Genomic DNA, 18,969 nt, shown 5'->3' on the forward strand with positions numbered 1-18,969 from the left:
GCCATTGACAGAGGAGACTGGTAAGCCACAGTTCTTGGGATCCCAAAGAGTCAGACGCGACTGAGAGACTGAGCACACACGCGCATGTGAACACACACACACACACACACACATGAGATGATTGGTACGGGGGACTCGCTGCTTTGGGGGAAAATGTCATCAGAACAGCCATAACTAACAGTGCTGGAGTGTTACCATGTGCTGGATACTTTGGAGCAGTTCACAAGCAGTATGTCTACAAGGTAGGAACTGTGTTTTTCTGGTTTTATAGAGATTGATTTGCCCAAGGTCATACTTGATAAGCGGCAGAACTGGGCTGATTTCTGATTCCCAAACTTACATGAACCACTAAAAACAGCCTTTCTCCATGAGCAGTCAGTGCGCTCCCTGAATCAAATCCCATGCCAAGCCCACAGACTCAGATTCTGGAAGAGAGGTCCAGAAACCTTGATTTTCAGAATCTTCCCGAGAAGCATCTTCCATGCACAAAGGTTGGTGGCTCCCCTCCCTATAGCATCCTGGAAAGCTGAGTGAAGTCGGGTCTTTAGGGACCTGCTGGGGGCAAAGCACTGAATCAAGTTGCTCACTTTTCTGCATACTTGACAGCAAAAGATAATTAGTTTTCCCCTAAAGCCCCAGTGTCACCAGGTCCACCTCTGGCCCTGGGAAAAGGCCAGTGAAATTACGTAATGATTTTAACCATGCTATGGCACCATGCTGCCAGAGGGGAGGTCTGTTTGAGACCTCAGGTGGTGAGGGAGAGAGAAGGGAGAGGGCTGACAGATCACAGGCTGTGACTGGGGATCCTTCCCACCCAGTGGCTCAGCTCTTTTCTACACACTTTTTCTTTCAAATGAATGAGACGCAGCAGCAGCAACTCAGTCAGGAAAACAGCTTGATTTTGCCTGTGTTCATGTTCAAGCTTTGCTTCATGAGAGAGATGATATTCATGCCTGTATCGGTAGGACTGTGGGGAAAGGGGTAAGACAGCTGTTGATGACACCCTAACCCTTGGAATATAGGAAAGAAGAGGAGGAGGAAAAGGAGGGAGGGGAAGAGGGTTGGGAAAGGAGAAGGAGGAAAATGAGAGGAGAAGATGGAAATGAGGGAAGCCGGGGAGAGGAGGTGTCTGAGCTTTCAGCATCCAATAACATCACCAGGATAAGGTCGCAACACTTTTGAAATTTCAGGATTCTTAAAACACATTAGAGGCATCTACTTTGCTTTAATTGCCCCGTATATTAATTATAAACAATGGTCCTAGGGATTTTCTTAACTTGACATCTATTAAAACACAGAGGTTAGAAGCACAGAGTACATTTACAATATAAGCACACAAAGGTATATTTGTAAAGTCTTTCTCTGACCCTTCATAATAGAACATGAGAAAGAAGGCACTGGAATGAAAGAATTCGAGTGAAAGAATTGGGAGAGTTTCGTCCTTCTTCAGGTGAATTTCCACTTCAGGCAAGAGTTACGCCATCTGCATCTCATAGGACAATGGCTCTCAAACCCACAGATACTTCTGAAGCTTTAGGATCTTTCAGGATCAGGCTGGTTGAAATACTGATCTGTGCCTTTTTCTCAAGGGTAAACAGCAGCACATTGGGTTGGTGGTCTAAGTGGCTGTTAGACTAGAACAACCATTGGAGATCATCACTGCTGTGTAAACAGACAGAAGCCCCTCCTGGATCTGGGCTATAAGATCAATATAACTGCTAGCTGATGAAAATGGGAAGAAAAAGGTACTGCTTAGAAGTAGAATACAAGAATCAATATTGTAGGTGTTTTGAATTTCTGTCTAGACAGTTGTGGGCTTTTCAACCTTACAAAATGCACTCCCAGTGTGTATCTCTCTAGCTGGTCCCTGGTCAGCATTTAATAAATGCTTGATGATAAGATCCCCCTTCTACTCACAGTAAGTTGAAAAAAGGCAGAAGAGGGCTTTTAGGAGACAATGATTGAGGGCCACAATTTTTAATGGACAAACCGTTGATGTCGCAAAAAAAGACTGACTCCTCAGCATAGCAACATGCCATGTCTAGAACAATTACCGAATGAGAGGTAGCAGGGTCCTGTTTTGTTATGCCAGCACAGATATTCCAGTGTAGAAGACACCACATTTTCTCTCCAGAAACCCAAATCGGGCCACTGTCTGGTGCCTGCACTTTTTATCTGCCTTTGGCTCGTGTCATGTAATAAAAAGTTTATCAGTACCCACTGAAAGACACTCCACGCACATCATGCTATACTTACATTTTCTAGTTGATGCTAAGGGTTATCCTGGCACACAAAGTAATTTCTTGAATCTTGAGGAAAATAAAAATGTCTATTTTGCAAAGTGCAATGAGGTCAGCAAAAGGCAAACAAAATTGTAGCAGAAACACACTATAACCTAATATCTGTTTTTTCCCCAGGAATCTATAAACACCAACTCACCTGTAACAGGATTCCAGGGAGAATTCCAACTGAACCCTGTTCCCAGGAGGGGAAAACAGCAACAGCAACAACAACAAGCTTGTCTGCTTGGTCTGTGATGCCACGAGTGTACACAGCCACCCGTGTAGGCTAAGTAACAGTAAGTAAGCCCACTGGTCAGTTTTCACTAGGTTAAGCCACAGTTACAAATACAAATCTCAGTCATTCATGACAACAAAAGTGTATTCCTCACTCAAACGCAGGGGAGCGGTGGGTCACATGCAGCTGTGCCCAAGCTTAAGGGACTACCCCTGTTCCTATAGGAGATGGTATATTCTCAAGCAGAAAGAAAACAGAAAAATGTTCAAAGTATTACACTGGTTCTTAAAACTTCGATTTGACCATGAAGTACATCATTTCTGCTCCCATTCCATTGACCAAAGCAAGTCCAAGGTGAAGCCCACTCTCACTGGGACAAGGAAATATGGTCTACCCACAGGGAGGAACTGAAAGTTACCTGACAGAGAGAAGAGGTGTATAATCCTCTTGCAGAAAGGCAAGTGAATAACTGAGAACCATAGTATATTCTGCGGTGAGTAGCATCACAATTAATATTCCTTATTTAATGGTATAGACGGACTTATTTGCAAAGCAGAACTAGAGGCACAGATGTAGAGAACAAACGTGGATATCAAGGGGGTGGATGGAGTGGGAGATTGGGAGTGACATTCACTCTTGATACTATGTATAAAATAGATAACTAGTGAGAACCAGCTGTACAGCACAGGGAACTCTACTTGGTCCTCTGTAGTGACCTAAATAGGAAGGAAATCAAAAAAAGAGGGCATATATGCATACATATAGCTGATTTACTTTCTATACAGCAGACACTAACATATCATTGTAAAGCAAATACTACAGTAAAAAATATTAATATTAAATACTCCTTATTTAAGGAAACAGTGCCCGTGTTTTAATTCACTTTGTTACCTCAGCAACTAACAGCCAAAGAGATGTGAGTAGTTTTAGCCATTTTCCCCATTGTCTGTACCTTGGTTAGACAAAGCTCTTCCTCAGTTCCTCTGGCCATTTGCCTCACTCACCATGAAGGGAAAGAGTTCCATTCCTCACAGCCAGGAACTTGACTCCATATGGGAAGAAGCGGGCAGAGTAGGAGCTCCCATAGAGTTTGATCCGAGCTTTGCCTTGGAAAGGCTTGTCCTCAGATCCAATCCGGAGTTCTCCACCATCAGAAACAAGGATGGAGTGTGTCCTGAGTTCAATGGGTCCCAAGTCCAGGAAGATCAACTTCCCTCCTAAGAGCCACAGAGAAGACACTCAGTCTCTGGGAAGATGAGGCTCAGCTTCTTTTGACAGTTATAATGTCTGATGAAACCTTCTTCATTTATATGATTCTGCTGAAATTTAGATTTATCTCACCTTCTTTCCTAGAAGCACAGTTGAGTCATCTGACATCAAGGAGCAGAAGCACAGTATTACTAAGTCAGCTTAGGTTAGCTATCACAATTCACAGCAGCTTTATTTACAGTGTTTTTAGTCACAATAACCTAAATGCCTAGAAATTTAGGAGTGGTTAAATAAGAAATGAGAAGGTCACCGTTTCACCACGTAATAGCAGCTTAGAAAATTAAGTTTAAAAAAACAGGGAAACAGTAAACAGGAAATAGGAATAGAAGAAAATAATGCCACAATTATAAGACATGGTAAAAGGCAGTGTAATTAGGTGGCATTATGAAATTTTTTGCACTTTAGCTGACCAACATCCATTATCCTTTTCTTTGGATATGCTCAGTCTCTCAGACGTGTCGGACTCTTTCCAGCCCCATGGACTGTAGTCCGCCAGACACCTCTGCCCATGGAATTTTCCAGGCAAGAATACTGGGGTAGAGTGTCATTTCCTACTCTATTTCTTTGGGATAATAGACCCTAATTTCCACAAGGAATTATTTTGCTCCATTGAACAGAGCTGAGTAGAACTGTCAATCATGATGCCTTATCCTACCATCAACTCGGTCATTTCCTTGCTTCTCAAGGAAATCTGGAGCCAAAGGAAAGGGGAGGCTGGAACTATTTGATTTTTAGTAATTCCAGTGGTTGTATCTTAACAAGCCTGAGAAGAGTCCCTGTTTCTGAGACCCTCACCTGCCAAGCCCCTCCAAAAGCCCACCTCTTTTCAACACCTCAGCCTCTGTTGTCCTGATGTCCCTTTTTCAAAAATGGCAAATTGATCACACTCTAAGGTGACGGACCCAAGAAGCAACTCTCCTTTGGTGACCTACAGGTTTGATGCTTGAATAGCACCACAATCCTTACCAGTTTTCCAAAGGGCCTGCTGGCAATTCTGATTTTAAAGTCTGACTTTAATTTTCCCTTCCATTCTCATTACAATGACAAGAATAATCATTAGAAATGCAGTAATGAGTCCCATGTCAAGGAATTGATGCTTTCAAACTGTGGTGCTGGCGAAGACTCTTGAGAGTCCCTTGGAGAGCAAGATCAAACCAGTCAATCCTAAAGGAAATCAACTCTGAATATTCATTGGAAGGACTGATGCTGAAGCTGAAACTCAAATTCTTTGGCCACCTGATGCAAAGATCAGACTCATTGGAAAAGACACTGATGCTGGGAAAGACTGAAGGCAGGAGGAGAAGAGGATAACAGGATGAGATGAGTTGAATGGCATCACTGACTCAATGGACATGAGTTTGAGCAAACTCCAGGAGATAGTGAAGGACAGGGAAGCCTAGCATGCTGAAGTCCACAGGGTTGCAAAGAGTTGGACACAACTGAATGACCAAACAACAATAAATGAATCCGGCTGTGAACAAGAGGGAAGAAATGCGACCTGTGGTACAGGCTACATTCTTGCATTCACTAGAACATTTTCATTCACAGCCATGTGTCATTAATGTCCCAAATCTTCAACTAGTGGAACATGGGTTGAACAATGGGTCCAACGATGGGTCGCACCATATCTATAGTCAGGAAATCTGAACTGAGATGAACCATGATGGAGACGGAGTATTGAATCAGATACCTGTCCCCACTCTGGTGTTGGCCTCTGAATGACCCTCAATATGTCTCACAAAGTTGCTGGGCCTTAGACGTCTCGGTTTCCACATCTGTCCCACTCAGTGCCAAGGGAGGGTCTGTTTGCTCCTCAGGGACGTGTGGAACAGAGTTATGCACCCACTGAGGCTCCTTCTGTCTCTGGAACACTTGACATCTACACCCACAAAGAACGCAGTCAAGTGTGCCTTTGACACTGATGGAGACATGGACCTCTTGTTCTCCAGACACCACCTACACTGCAGGGAGCTTTGAATGTCACTTGAGAAAGAGATTACCTGCACAGTGAGGAATTCAAATGAGATGATGGGGAAAACAAGGGAACTCACATGTATTAAGCACATATCCTATGCCAATATCTTTAGTGATGTTCTCTGAAACAACCTTTCCAAACCAGCCTAGGAGGTCAACATCACACTCCATATTTCAGAGCAGATAGTGGGCTGGGGGAAGCAGAGCGAGCACTAGAACCCAGGACCACCTGCCAGAGACACTCACGTTCTATCCACTTTGCAAACCCTACCAGGTAGCTTTTTCATTAATTAGGAAATACTTTTCATTAATTATTTCATTAATTTCATTATTTATGATAGTTACTTTTAAGAAAAAAGACATGCTACTTTTTTAGGTAAGTTTGCCTATTGCCAAACTTGCCTATTTAGGTAAGTTTGGCTTGTTTATATGAGGTTTATTTTAATTTTATTAATGTTGATATACCTTACCTCATTATGAAAAGGATTTGAGGCAGATTACAAGGATTAGTAGGTAATTTTATAAATCGGGGATTTGTCCCTTGTACTATCAAGCAAAATATTAAATATACTGAGGAAAATTGGCAGAAATTTGAAAAAGTCATTTACTGATGGGACCTAATAATAACACTAATGAAGGGAGAAAAGCTCAGCCCCCCAAAAAATAATTTGCATTGGCAAGAGTACTATGCTATTGCTACTGCTAAGTAACTTCAGTCAGGTCTGACTCTGTGCGACCCCATAGATGGCAGCCCACCAGGCTCCCCCGTCCCTGGGATTCTCCAGGCAAGAATACTGGAGTGGGTTGCCATTTCCTTCTCCAATGCATGAAAGTGAAAAGTGAAAGGGAAGTTGCTCAGTCGTGTCCGACTCTTAGCGACCCCATGGATTGCAGCCCACCAGGCTCCTCCATCCATGGGATTTTCCAGGCAAGAGTACTGGAGTGGGGTGCCATCGCCTTCTCCGAAAGTAGGAGTAATTAGTTAATGTGATTACCTGCAGAAAAGCCTTCCTTCTTTACTTTATCAGTAGCAAGTATGTATAGGGAAATCTAGGTAAATATGGAAGAAAGTTTGTTATGAAATTTGGGACTTCCCAAGTGGTGTTAGTGGTAAAGAATCTGTCTGTCAGCACAGGAGACGCAAGAGACTGGGTTTGATCCCTGGGTCGGGTAGATCCCCTGGAGTAGGAAATGGCACTCCATGCCAGTATTCTTGCCTGGAAAATTCCATGGGCAGAGGAGCGTGGAGGACTAAGAGTCAGACACAATTGAACACACATTTGTTGTGGAATTCAGCTAATTTTGGTTGAAATAATTGTATGTGATAACCAAGGTAAAAGCTTGTTGGTGTGAAAGAACAGGAAGTTTATATTCAATCTACCTCTGTGCCAAGGCCCCAAGTGTTTCATTGCACACTTTATTAGCTTAAGACAAATACATACCGAGCTGACATAAAGAAGAGTTACTTGAATACGGGAGGGAAGTGGGAGGACTTTATTTCTCCACTTTATAGAGCTTGACCCCATTTCTGAAAGCTGAAATAAAGAGCGGGGCTGAAATCAGCCTTTGGCTCTGACCCTGACACTGCTTGTTACGATTGTTCATGAAAGCTGAGTACGTCCCACGAGTGACCTTGGGTAATTTTATAAAAATCAATCAACCATCATTATTGTTCCTTCCCCTCCAAAATAAACAAATGAACACAACATTTTACATGTAATCATTTGTTTCCATTAAATGTCTCTTTTATTTCTTTTAAAGGGAAGTAAAAGAGACTTTTAGCAGCTAGTGAATGTTTGCAAAGTACATCAAAACCTACTTTGGGCTAACCCCACAATTAGCCATTTTCTGTAATAACCACAAAATGATTTGGTGTGCATGAGTGTGTTTTAAAGAAAAACAAATACACAGTTGTAGCTATTTTCCCCATTACAGAAAACACTTAGAGTATAAATATTATACCATACAAGAATATACTCATCAAGGGACTTCCTTGGCAGTCCAGTGGTTAAGACTCTTGAGATTTCACTGGATGGAGGTGCCTGTTCAATCCCTGGTTGGGGGACTAGGGGGCTTCCCTAGTGGCTCAAATGGTAAAGAATCTGCTTGCAACGCAGAAGACTCGAGTTCAATCCCTTGGTTAGGAAGATCCCCTGGAGAAGGGAATGGCTACCCACTCCAGTATTCTTGCCTGGAGAATGCCATGGACAGAGGAGCCTGGTGGGCTACAGCCAATGGCGTCACAAAGAGTCGGACATGACTGAGTGACTAACACGTGGGGATCTAGGATCCCACATGGTACCGGAAAAGAACTGGCTATATCTTCTATCCCAATTCTTTTCCTGTAGTCTCTGTGGAACCCTCCCCTGTAGGGCTTTGCTTGGCCATTCCACCAAAACTGGTCCTATCAAGGTCACAAGTGGCAATCACACTGCTGAATCCAAGGCTGAGTGCTCAGCGCTCATCTTTGCTGAGCACCCATGGCATCTGACATGCGTGCTCAGTCCTTGGTTGCTGCTGCATCCCCCGGCCACCCAGTTCTGTGCTCTCCTGGATCCCTCCCCACTCCCAGCCTCTCCTCCCGGCCTCCTCTGCCTGATTCCTCCTGACTGTCTCAACCACTGACACTTGGAATGTCACAAGACTCAGCCCCTTAATCACTTTTCCGATCATTCTATGAACATGGCCTTGCTTTTCTCACCTTGTCTTAAGGTTTCAAACTTCATCGTACAGTAATCACCGATGACTCCCAGATGACTCCCAAGGCCCATTTCTGCCCTCAGTTCAAGATTCGTAGACCCATCTGTTTCTTGGTATCTCTATATGGATGTCTCAAAGTTTTCTTGACTTAGAACATCCAAAAAGTGAGCTCCTTGTCTTGTCCCATTTCCTTAAATGGCAACTCCATCCCTCCCATTGCTCAGTTTGAAAGTCCTAGAGGCCACACTTACTCTCTCACACACCACAACGGAGGCTCCAAGAAATCTTGTGCATTCTTCCTCCCTAACATCCCTGTGATCCAGCCCCTTCTCACCACTTGCACGTCCATCACTGGGATCTAAGTCACATCTCATCTCCAAGTAACCATAGAGCCCTGTAACTCAGCTCTTTGCTCTGCCCCTGCCCCAACCCTAGGGTCTACTCTCAAAACAACAATGTGATTTTTAATGTAAACTTCATCGCATCACCTCTCTGCTGAGAATTCTCCAACAGCTTCCACCACACACAGAGTCAAAACCCACCAAACCCAGCAGGGCTGGCCCTCTCCGCCCCCCTCTCCCCCATCTCTTCCCCCCAGCTCACAGTCCTCTGCCACTCTGACCCTCGCTCCCCTGAAGCACAGCCTTTACCCTCACTGTGTGCAAATCCCCCAACCATCACAAACCACCGCCCAGCTCCTGATCCTTCTCCCCTGCTGCATCTAACACAAAATGCGATACGACTGTTTCCTTAGGAATATAAACTCCAAAAGAACAAGAATTTGGGTGTGTTTATTTATTTTATTTTTTTTTTGGCTTATGTAATACAACTTTATTCTCTTACAGTCCAGGTTTAATTTGCAGCTGCAGCCCCTGTTCCTAGAACAGCGCCTGTCATACGGGGAGCTTGGAAAGCAGTCACTAAATACTTGTGAGATAAATAGGAGTTGAAGTTATAGAAGAGAATGAGGTCTCCCTAGGCAGACATGTAGAGTGAGAGCAGAAGAGAGACAAGACTATCATCTAGTATTTACAGACTAGACTAAAGAGAAGAAGTAGAATGATTCTTTCGGGTCAGTCAGTGAAACAAGTAAACTGGACAGGAATCAAAAGGTTGGGATGGGTTCCTGGAAGAGCTTTAAGAACTAGGAAGGTGGCAGATGACAATGGCAAAGTTAGTGTCACTTTGAGGAGGATCTGAGGGCAAAGGGTGCAGAGAAAGAATACACTTGGTTAGGACACACGTGCCAGGTAATGAATGAACTTGGGGAGAATGACTCCCATTTTAAGCAGAAGGAAACCCAGAGATGTATGGAGGCAAGATGCAGGGAGAAAGGTGACAATCCCCAATTCATTAGATCAATCTGTGTCACCAAACTAGATTATTCATGTACTCAAAGCTTGAACTACCTAAATTTTCAGATGTAAATTATCCAGCTTGCTTATCCACATAGATGAGCTTCCATTCAGCTTTTTGTGTCAACTCTGAATAATTCCTTAAAAATTTTAGCATCCTGTATTGTGTTACCTTTCCAGTTATTCCACAGGGGGAGCCTATGGAATTCTCTTCCCCTGGAGAATTAGAGATGATCATACATTCAGGATGGATGGGTCCTGCTGTCCCTGGATAAGGAGTGTGGGCTGAGTGATGGAGCAGAGCTGGGGTGCTCTGCTTCACCCTACTGTGCCCTTCAGAACTCTGTTGCTATGCAGGTAGGTGTCAGGAGAAGGTGAGGAAGAAGAGAAGGCCAGCATTCAAGGAAGGTATCCACAGCTCAGAGCTTGCATTCTGATGGGGATGCACACAGCTTCCTTTGTTGGTGAGATCCGGATTAGGCTTGTGCCTGATCCACTGGAGCAGAGCCTGGAAGCCTTCGAGGTGGGCTTGTCCCCGGCCAGAGAGGCGGAAAATCAATTTGGCTGGCAAACGAGAGCCCCCGAGAGCTCAGTGCACGCTCCATAATCCTATCCACTAGCAGCTCAGGAAATAGATGCCGGAGCTCTCACATATTCATGGGGGAGGTGAGGCATAAATCAGGCTTTAAGGATTGGGGGCAAAGGCAATGGACTCTCTGGCTGGCTACTAATTAATCAAGCACAGAACACCTCAACCTAGCAACCTGGGAGTCTCACACACACACACACAGGCTGCTGCTGCTTTTCCAGAGTCTTTTTTTCATTTCAATTAAAATAGATATCGGAGGAAGTTCTCCCCTTTAGCTGAGGCTGCTTATGCATCCCCCTGTTCTTCCTTTAATTAAAAAACATGCTTATTGCAATACTTGCCAGAATCACTTTAACGGTATTTTAATTGTAATGTCTCTGCCTGATTAAAAAAAGAAAATATGAACCAGAAAGTGTTTGCAAAAATGTTCTCAGGATGCAGAAAGAGAATCACACACCTCCTCGAATGGGTGCCACATACTAATTCCTTAATTAGCCTGGCAGTGCTAGTCAAAATGGGCAACGTGGAGGAGAAAACATATCGGAAATAAAATCACTGACACAGAGCCATGAAACAATAGCAGTTGGGAGAATCATTTTCATCAGCTCAGATTTCCCTGGTAGGAGAGACAAGTGTATCTAACTAAAATTCCACATTCAGGACAGGCACATTCAATGCAGCCAGCAAGATTTCCACTGCCCTTTGCAAAGGGTCGCATAGCCTTTGGGAAAAAAGTAGCTGGACCAGGTTAATTGGTTTCCAGTCCAGACAGTCCTCTATGGCTTCCTTTGTTGTTTTAGGCTTTATTTTATGCTTGCACTCAGTTGTGTCCAACTCTTTGCAACCCCATGGACTGTAGCCCGACAGGCCCCTCTGTCCAGGGGATTCTTTCTTTCCAAAAAGAATATTGGAATGTGTTGCCATTTCCTACTCCAGGGATCTTTCTGACCTAGAGATCAAACTCGAGTCTTGTGTCTCCTGCATCAGCAGGCATCAAGTTGTTTCAGGCTAGTAGTTCTCAAACTTGAAGTGAAGTTAAGTGAAAGTTGCTCAGTCGTGCCCAACTGTTTGCGACCCCATGGACTATACAGTCCATGGAATTCTCTAGGCCAGAATACTGGAGTGGGTAACCTTTCCTTTCTGCAGGGGATCTTCCCAACCCAGGGATCGAACCCAGGTCTCCCTCATTACAGGCAGATTCTTTAGCAGCTGAGCCACAAGGGAAGCCCAAGAACACTGCAGTGGGTGGCTTATCCCTTCTCCAGCGGATCTTCCTGACCCAGGGATCTAACTGGGGTCTCCTGCATTGCAGGGGGATTCTTTACCAACTGAGCTATCAGGGAGTGTACAGAATCACCCAGAGGTCTTAAAAGACAGATTGGAGGTGTCACCCCACCCCCAGAGTACATTTGCTACAGGGTCCCCAAATGTGCATCTCTAGCAAGTTCCCAGGTGATGTTCTTGCTGCTGACCAGGGAACACACTTGGAGAACCACTGTTCTAGGTTAATTAAGCTTGTTCCATGTGTCCGCTGTCTAAAACAGGTTGAGAAATACAAGACTGGAATTGCAGATTAATTCACTTTGTCATTCAACCAACATTTGTTGTTATTTCCTAGTCCTTCTTCTAGGTGCCATGATAAAAGTGTAAAAAATATAGTCAGTACTTCCAGAAGGTCACAGTGAAGTTTCATTGCTCCAAGTTTCATTGCTCCCTGGTTTTAGTGAACTGGTCAACTTCACAGATAACCTAAAAAGATGATGACTCAGCCTTTTACTGTTTCTATAAAACTTAAAAATCATGAAGTTATCTTTTTTCTTAATTAATTCTATACTAATTACAAAGGGTAAACATATAATGGAAGAGAAATATCTAAAGGAATTCAAAATATTCAGATGTAAATAAGTGCCTTTGTTTATATTGTAATCAATTACTGCTTAACTAAACCTTGATTTCCATTCCTCCTCCAGAAAATCAAAATTTTCTTTTACCAACAAAGTTTCTGATATTTAAACTCTGAAGGCCCTTAGCTGGGTTTCTAAAAGGTCACTTAAGACCTCAGAAAGAAAGGAGAAAACAGGGGGAGAAGAAATTGTCTTTTCCAGGCAGGCAAAAATCTCCGTCACTACCAAGTTACTCATTCATTGAAATAATCTCCTTCCTTCTCTGTATCAAAATTCAGTTAGCACTGACCCAATCACATTTTTTTTTTTAACCAGTCATGAAACCTCATACATTTCTCTCAGCAATCTGTTTATTTAAAAGGTTGGGGGCTGGGGAGGGAGGTTTCAGAAGGAGGGGACACATATAGTTATTTATGCCTGATTTTTTTTTTTGTTTGGCAGAAACCAACACAACATTGTAAAACAAATATTGTTCAATTAAAAAAATCATTATTTTTTTGTGTTTTTTTGTTTTTTAATTTAAGTTTATTTTTTAACTTTAAAAGGTTCCAAATATAATTATTCTCTGAATATTGTAAACAATGATTCGCCTACAATATGATAATTTTATAAGTGAATGATAACAGTTATTTCTCATAGTATTTATTTAAAAAATGAGAGTACATCCTGCCTTTGACCCCCAGGAATATTGCAGTACATGGGAAATGATAGTAATGAAAAGCTGCCTTTGGTATAATTTAACCTGCACAAACATTCTAGCTATTTAAGCATCCCTGATTTCCAACTTCACTCCCAGTATGGACAAAGAGGATGCAAGAATCATTAATCAGCAAATGAGGTAGAGAAGGTAAGGAGAGACCAAGTCCCGAAGGACTTTGCAAACCATACCAAGGAGTTCAAACCTGACGCAAAAGGCTAATAGAAAGTCCGTGAAGGGTCTTAAGGAACGACGATTGAAATATTTATCTTTTGTTACTGAAAATATTGTAGCTTCTGTGCTAGGAAGGGACTGGTCCCTTTCAATAGCATTTTTCATGTTACAATATCCAAGTTGTCAAGACACAAACTGTAAATTGTTTAATATCTATCTATCTGTCTGTCTGCCCATCTACTGAAAGCATGTCCTTTCTCACAGCAACAGCTTATCTTTCATTTAAGGCTAATCAAGTATGTCTGGGACTGTTCTCTGGAGGTAAATAAAGTAAGTCATGTCTGATTGGGAGAAATAAGGGGTTTCAGAGCCAAGTGTCCCCCACATGAAAAAGCCTTTGTCTCTGATCTCCTGATACACAAGTACTAAATGAAATTGGTCACTGTCTGGACTAACCCACTAACATTTGAGGATACCAGGAAGGACTCTGATTACAGAAAAATTCACAGCCAACATGAATCTGACTCTTCAGGTCAGAAACTCAGTCATTCAACAACCATTTGAGTACCTATTATGTACTAAGAGTCAGACACAACTGAGCAACTTCACTTTCAGTTTTCACTTTCATGTACTGGAGAAGGAAATGGCAACCCACTCCAGTGTTCTTGCCTGGAGAATCCCAGGGATGGGGGAGCCTGGTGGGCTGCCGTCTATTGAGTTGCACAGAGTCGGACACAACTGAAGTGACTTAGCAGCAGCAGCAGCATGCACATACTATATACTTGCTCCTTGGAAGAAAAGCTATGACAAACCTAGACAGCATATTAAAAAGCAGAGACATTACTTTGCCAACAAAAGTCCACATAGTAAAAGCTATCATTTTTTCCAGAAGTCATGTACAGATGTGAGAGTTGGACCATAAGAAGGCTGAGTGCTGAAGAACTGATGTTTTCAAACTGTGGTGTTGGAGAAGAATTTTGAGAGTCCCTCAGCATGCAAGGAGATCAAACCAGTCAATCCTCAAGGAAATCAACCCTGAATTGTCATTGGAAGGACTGATGCTGAAGCTGAAGCTCCAATACTTTGGCCACCTGATGCAAAGAACTGACTCATTGGAAAAAATCCTGATGCTGGGAAAGATTGAAGGCAGGAGGGGAAGGGGACGACAGAGGATGAGATGGTTGGACAGCATCACCAGCTCAGTGGACATGAGTTTGAGCAAACTCTGGAGATGGTGATGGAGAGAGAAGCCTTGCGTGCTACAGTTCGTGGGGTCGCAAAGTCAGACACAATTGAGTGACTGAACAACTACATACATGAAGATATAATAGTCCAGGCAATACTGAGCCAAAACGGACCTGGATCCTTTTTTTCTTAAGTTTACCTGCCTAGATTGCACCTTCTCAAAAGGTAAAGGGCAGTAACAACACACCCTAATATTAAGCTTTTAAATAATTTATATAAAACTAATTCATAAAAAATTTACATGATATATATATATGAATGATATCATGTTCTCAGCCTATTAAAAATTCTATCACTGACCCACTTAGCTTTGGATACAAGCAAGGTCCCCTCATAAAATGAGTAATACCAACTTGTTGCCAGGAAAAGACTGACACATAGAAATGCACAAAATTAAGGGAGTTAAGGATGGATTTCCCAGAATTTAGGTGAGTATTTTCCATTGCTGACTTCACCTGACTTCCCCTTTTAAGGTCACTGTGTAGCCCAGGCCCTTCTGAGGAGCATGCTTGAAACTATGGGGAAAAAGTTTTCTAACCCATTTACCACGCTTCCCACTCGGGGCTACGGATGAGAAAGTTCTCTAGGCATGTGTTATGCAATCAAACAGCTAACATATGCAGTCAGGGCAAAAAGGAACTTAAGACAATAAAAGTCAAGGCAATTTTTTGAGTATAATTAATTAAAGTACTTTCTTCATTTCATTATTAATTCAAAAAAATTAACAGCCAACAGATTTATACAAGCCACTCTCCTCCTGCAACGGGAGGGAATCATCATCATTTCCATTTTATGCACTAATCTGAGGCCCAGAACTTTACCCAAAGCCACAGGAGAGTCACGAGACTGCCTCACATTTGAACTCAGGCCCCTAGTTTGCTGAGCAAACCCCAGACAACCATGTTGTACCATCTGTACATAGTCATCCCGTTTCCTGCCTTGAAGGGTAGCTGCAATTCAGCTGCAAGAAGTCAGTTCACTCAGTTCTCCTTTTGCAGCCAATTGCTACATGTTATTTTAAACATATCCATTTGAAACAAATTGTATCAGCCCACAAAGCCCTCCCATGTTGACGGAGACATTATAGAGTTAGGAAAAGAAAGAAAAAAACATTAATGCAGCTTATTTCATTTGTATCAAATGCCTTCGATGGATTTCCTTTGAATCCAAGCTGCTATGATGAAGTCTTAAAACTGCAGGTACGGGGTAAGGTGCCCAATGACTCCCACGGTCCTGATGCACAGAGACACCACACAGATATCGCAGGAAGCCCTGTTTCATAGCATTTCCAGATTGCTCCATTGTAAAGCATTTTGTGAAGCATGCATCTACTGAAACTGAGCCTAGTTTGGTTCTAATGAAAAGGAATCAAGTTAAAAACCCTGGGATAAAAAGGCTGTGCTGGCTATAGCTCTTAATACCTCGCTCTGAAATCTTCAAACCTTGATGAGGATGAAAAAACAGTAGGAGACATACAGAGAGTCAACAAGTACATGAAAAGATGCTCAATATCGGTATAAAACTGGAAATGCAAATGAAAACCACAATGAGATACCATATCACACCTGCTAGAATGGCTAGTCTCAAAAAGACAACAAATAACAAGGCTGGGCGGATTTGGAGAAAAGGAAACACTTGTGCCCTGCTGGTGGGTATGTAAGTTGATGCAGCCACTGTGGAAAACAATATGGAAGTTCCTTAAAAAATTAAAAATAGAACTACCATATAATCCAGCAATTCCACTTCTGGGTATGTAGCTGAAGAAAACAAAACACTACTTCAAAAAGATATATGCACCTCTATGTTCATTGCAGCATTATTTACAATAGCCAAGGTATGGAAACAACCTAAATGCCTATTAATATATGAATGGATAATTAAAATGTGATATTGCATATATATAGAGAGAGAGAAAGAGAGAGACAATGAAATATTGTTTGGTGATAAAATGTAATAGAATGAAATATTTCCATTTGCAACAACATGAATGAAACTTGAGAGCATAAAGCTAAGTGAAATAAGTCAGAGAAAGATAAATACCATATGACCTCACTTACAGAGGAAACTAAAAAACAAACAAACAAAAGCAGACAAATCTGAGCTCACAGATATCAAGACCACATTGATGTTAGCCTGAGGTGGCCAGTTGAGGGGTAGGTGAAATCGATGAAAGGGGACAAAGGTATACACTTCAGTTATAAAATGAATAAGGCCCAGGGATGTGGTGTACAGCATGGTGACTACAGTTAATAATCAGTCAGTCAGTTCAGTCATTCAGTCGTGTCCAACTCTTTGCGACCCCATGGACTGCAGCATGCCAGGCCTCCCTGTCCATCACCAACTCCCAGAGTTTACCCAAACTCAAGTCCATCGAGTCAGTGATGCCATCCAACCATCTCATCCTCTGTCGTCCCCTTCTCCTCCTGCCTTTAATTTTTCCCAGCATCGGGATCACCAATGTTGGCCATGGAAACTTCAGATGGAAAGAATGAACTACTATGCAAATACTGACATAGTTTATAAATTGTTCACATAAAGAAAGTTCTCTAGGCATGTGTTATGCAATCAAAAGGCTAATATATGCAGTCAGTGCAAAAAGGAACTTAAGACAATAAAAGTCGAGGCAATTTTTTGAATTTAATTAATTAAAGCACTCTCTTCATTTCATTATCAATTCAAAAAAATTTTTTTTAATCTTTTTTGGCTTTCATTAGTCACAAGTGTCTTTAACCAAAACTGAAGCACATCAGTTCAGTTCAGTTCAGTCAGTCGTATCCAACTCTTTGCAACCCCATGGACTGCAGCACACCTGGCTTCCCTGTCCATCACCAACTCCCAGAGCTTGCTCGAACTCATGTCCATCAAGTTGGTGATACCATCCAACCATCTCATCATCTGTCATCCCCTTCTCCTCCTGCCTTCAATCTTTCCCAGCATCAGGATTTTTTCCAGTGAGTCAGTTCTTCTCATCAGGTGGCCAAAGTATTGGAGTTTCAGCTTAAGCATCACTCCTTCCAATGAATATTCAGGGTTAATTTCCTTTAAGATTGACTGGTTTGATATTCTTGCAGACCAAGGAACTCTCAAGAGTCTTCTCCAATACCACAGTTTGAAAGCATCAATTCTTTGGTGCTCAGTTTTCTTTATGGTCCAACTCTCACATCTGTACATGACTACTGGAAAAACCATGGTTTTGATTATACAAATCTTTGTCTGCAAAGTAATGTCTCTGCTTTTTTATATGCTAGGAATATTGTATTGCATATTTGAAAGTATAATAGCTAGGAGAATGGATCTTAAAAGTTTCCACCACACAAGAAAAATATTTGTACCTATCTGTGGTGACTATTGTAGTGATCATTTTGCAACATATACAAATATCAAATCATTATTCTGTACACCTGAAATTTACATTATGTCATCTATACCTCAATCAAATTGTTTTTAATCTTTTAAAAAAGAAACTCTACAATGAACCTGGCCAAGAGAAGATGCTTCATCTCAATAAACCAAGAATATGCATTGCTACACTATAGAAATCCCCAGTGTAACAGACTAAAATGATCTGCGTGTCCTCAAAACTGTGAAAGTGAAGTGAAAATGAAAATCTTACTCGCTCAGCCATGTCAGACACTTTGTGACCCCATGCACTGTAGCCCAGCAGACTACTCTGTCCATGGAATTCTCCAGGTAAGAATACTGAAGTGGGTTGCCATTTCCTTCTCCAGGGGATCTTCCCGACCCAGGGACTGAACCCAAGTCACCTGCATTGCTGGTAGAATCTTTACCGTCTGAGCCAGCAAGACCACATTCCCAACTGCACCAGAAAACCTTCTTCCACAAAGTCAAAATGCCAAGGAGAACAGAGGCAACCTAGTGAATAACTGCTGCTTCCACCTCTGTATCCTTCCCTCTCCTTGCTGTTAGAAAGAAAAAACACTTTAGTATGCTTTTTGAAGATAACGGAGGCAAAAGTCATCTGAGGTCTTCATTGCCCAGCTAATTCTTTCAGTAATTCAGTTTGCTTTGTATATAGAAGCAACCGCTAGCTGTAAATAAAATTGCAACCTAGGCCTGACATCCAGCCATCTCTTTGGTTATCCCCTGCAATCCAAAAGAAACAACTAACATGAATCAAATACTTACGCTGGCCCAGACCCTGTGCTTAGGGTTTTAGAAACATTCCCTCATTTAGTCCCCAAAACATCCACAGGAGTTGGGTGATCAGTGTAGTTTGGCGACACAACAGCAAGCAATAAATGTGAGCAATTTGCTATCACTACTGCTGTTACTAAAACAGGTCTTACTCTAAGAGCAGAAACTTCAGGCTCACAGAGTCTGTACAACTTGCCCAAGGTCACAGAAGCCAGTAAGAAGCACAGCCCAGATTCAGATTCAGTTCTCTCTGGCTCAAAATCCTGCCAAGCGTTTAACTGCTTTGTATACACCACTAGACCAAGAAATAGAAAATCATGTGAAAGGATGCCAGTGTACTATTAAACAACACAAGTTTCTGCTCCAGCCTTGTAAAGTGATGGCACTTTG

General features: G+C 42.2%; 1 protein-coding gene across 1 annotated transcript in view; it reads right to left on the bottom strand.

The window, feature by feature from the left end:
- Nucleotides 1–18,969, bottom strand: part of PKHD1 (PKHD1, fibrocystin/polyductin) — a 443,492-nt gene that overhangs the window by 287,325 nt on the left and 137,198 nt on the right. The window contains 1 exon segment of the mRNA XM_027525460.1: nt 3,522–3,734. Coding sequence (XP_027381261.1) covers nt 3,522–3,734 — 213 coding nt within the window.

Source organism: Bos indicus x Bos taurus, chromosome 23, assembly GCF_003369695.1.
Source record: "Bos indicus x Bos taurus breed Angus x Brahman F1 hybrid chromosome 23, Bos_hybrid_MaternalHap_v2.0, whole genome shotgun sequence".
Taxonomy (NCBI): Eukaryota; Metazoa; Chordata; class Mammalia; order Artiodactyla; family Bovidae; genus Bos; species Bos indicus x Bos taurus.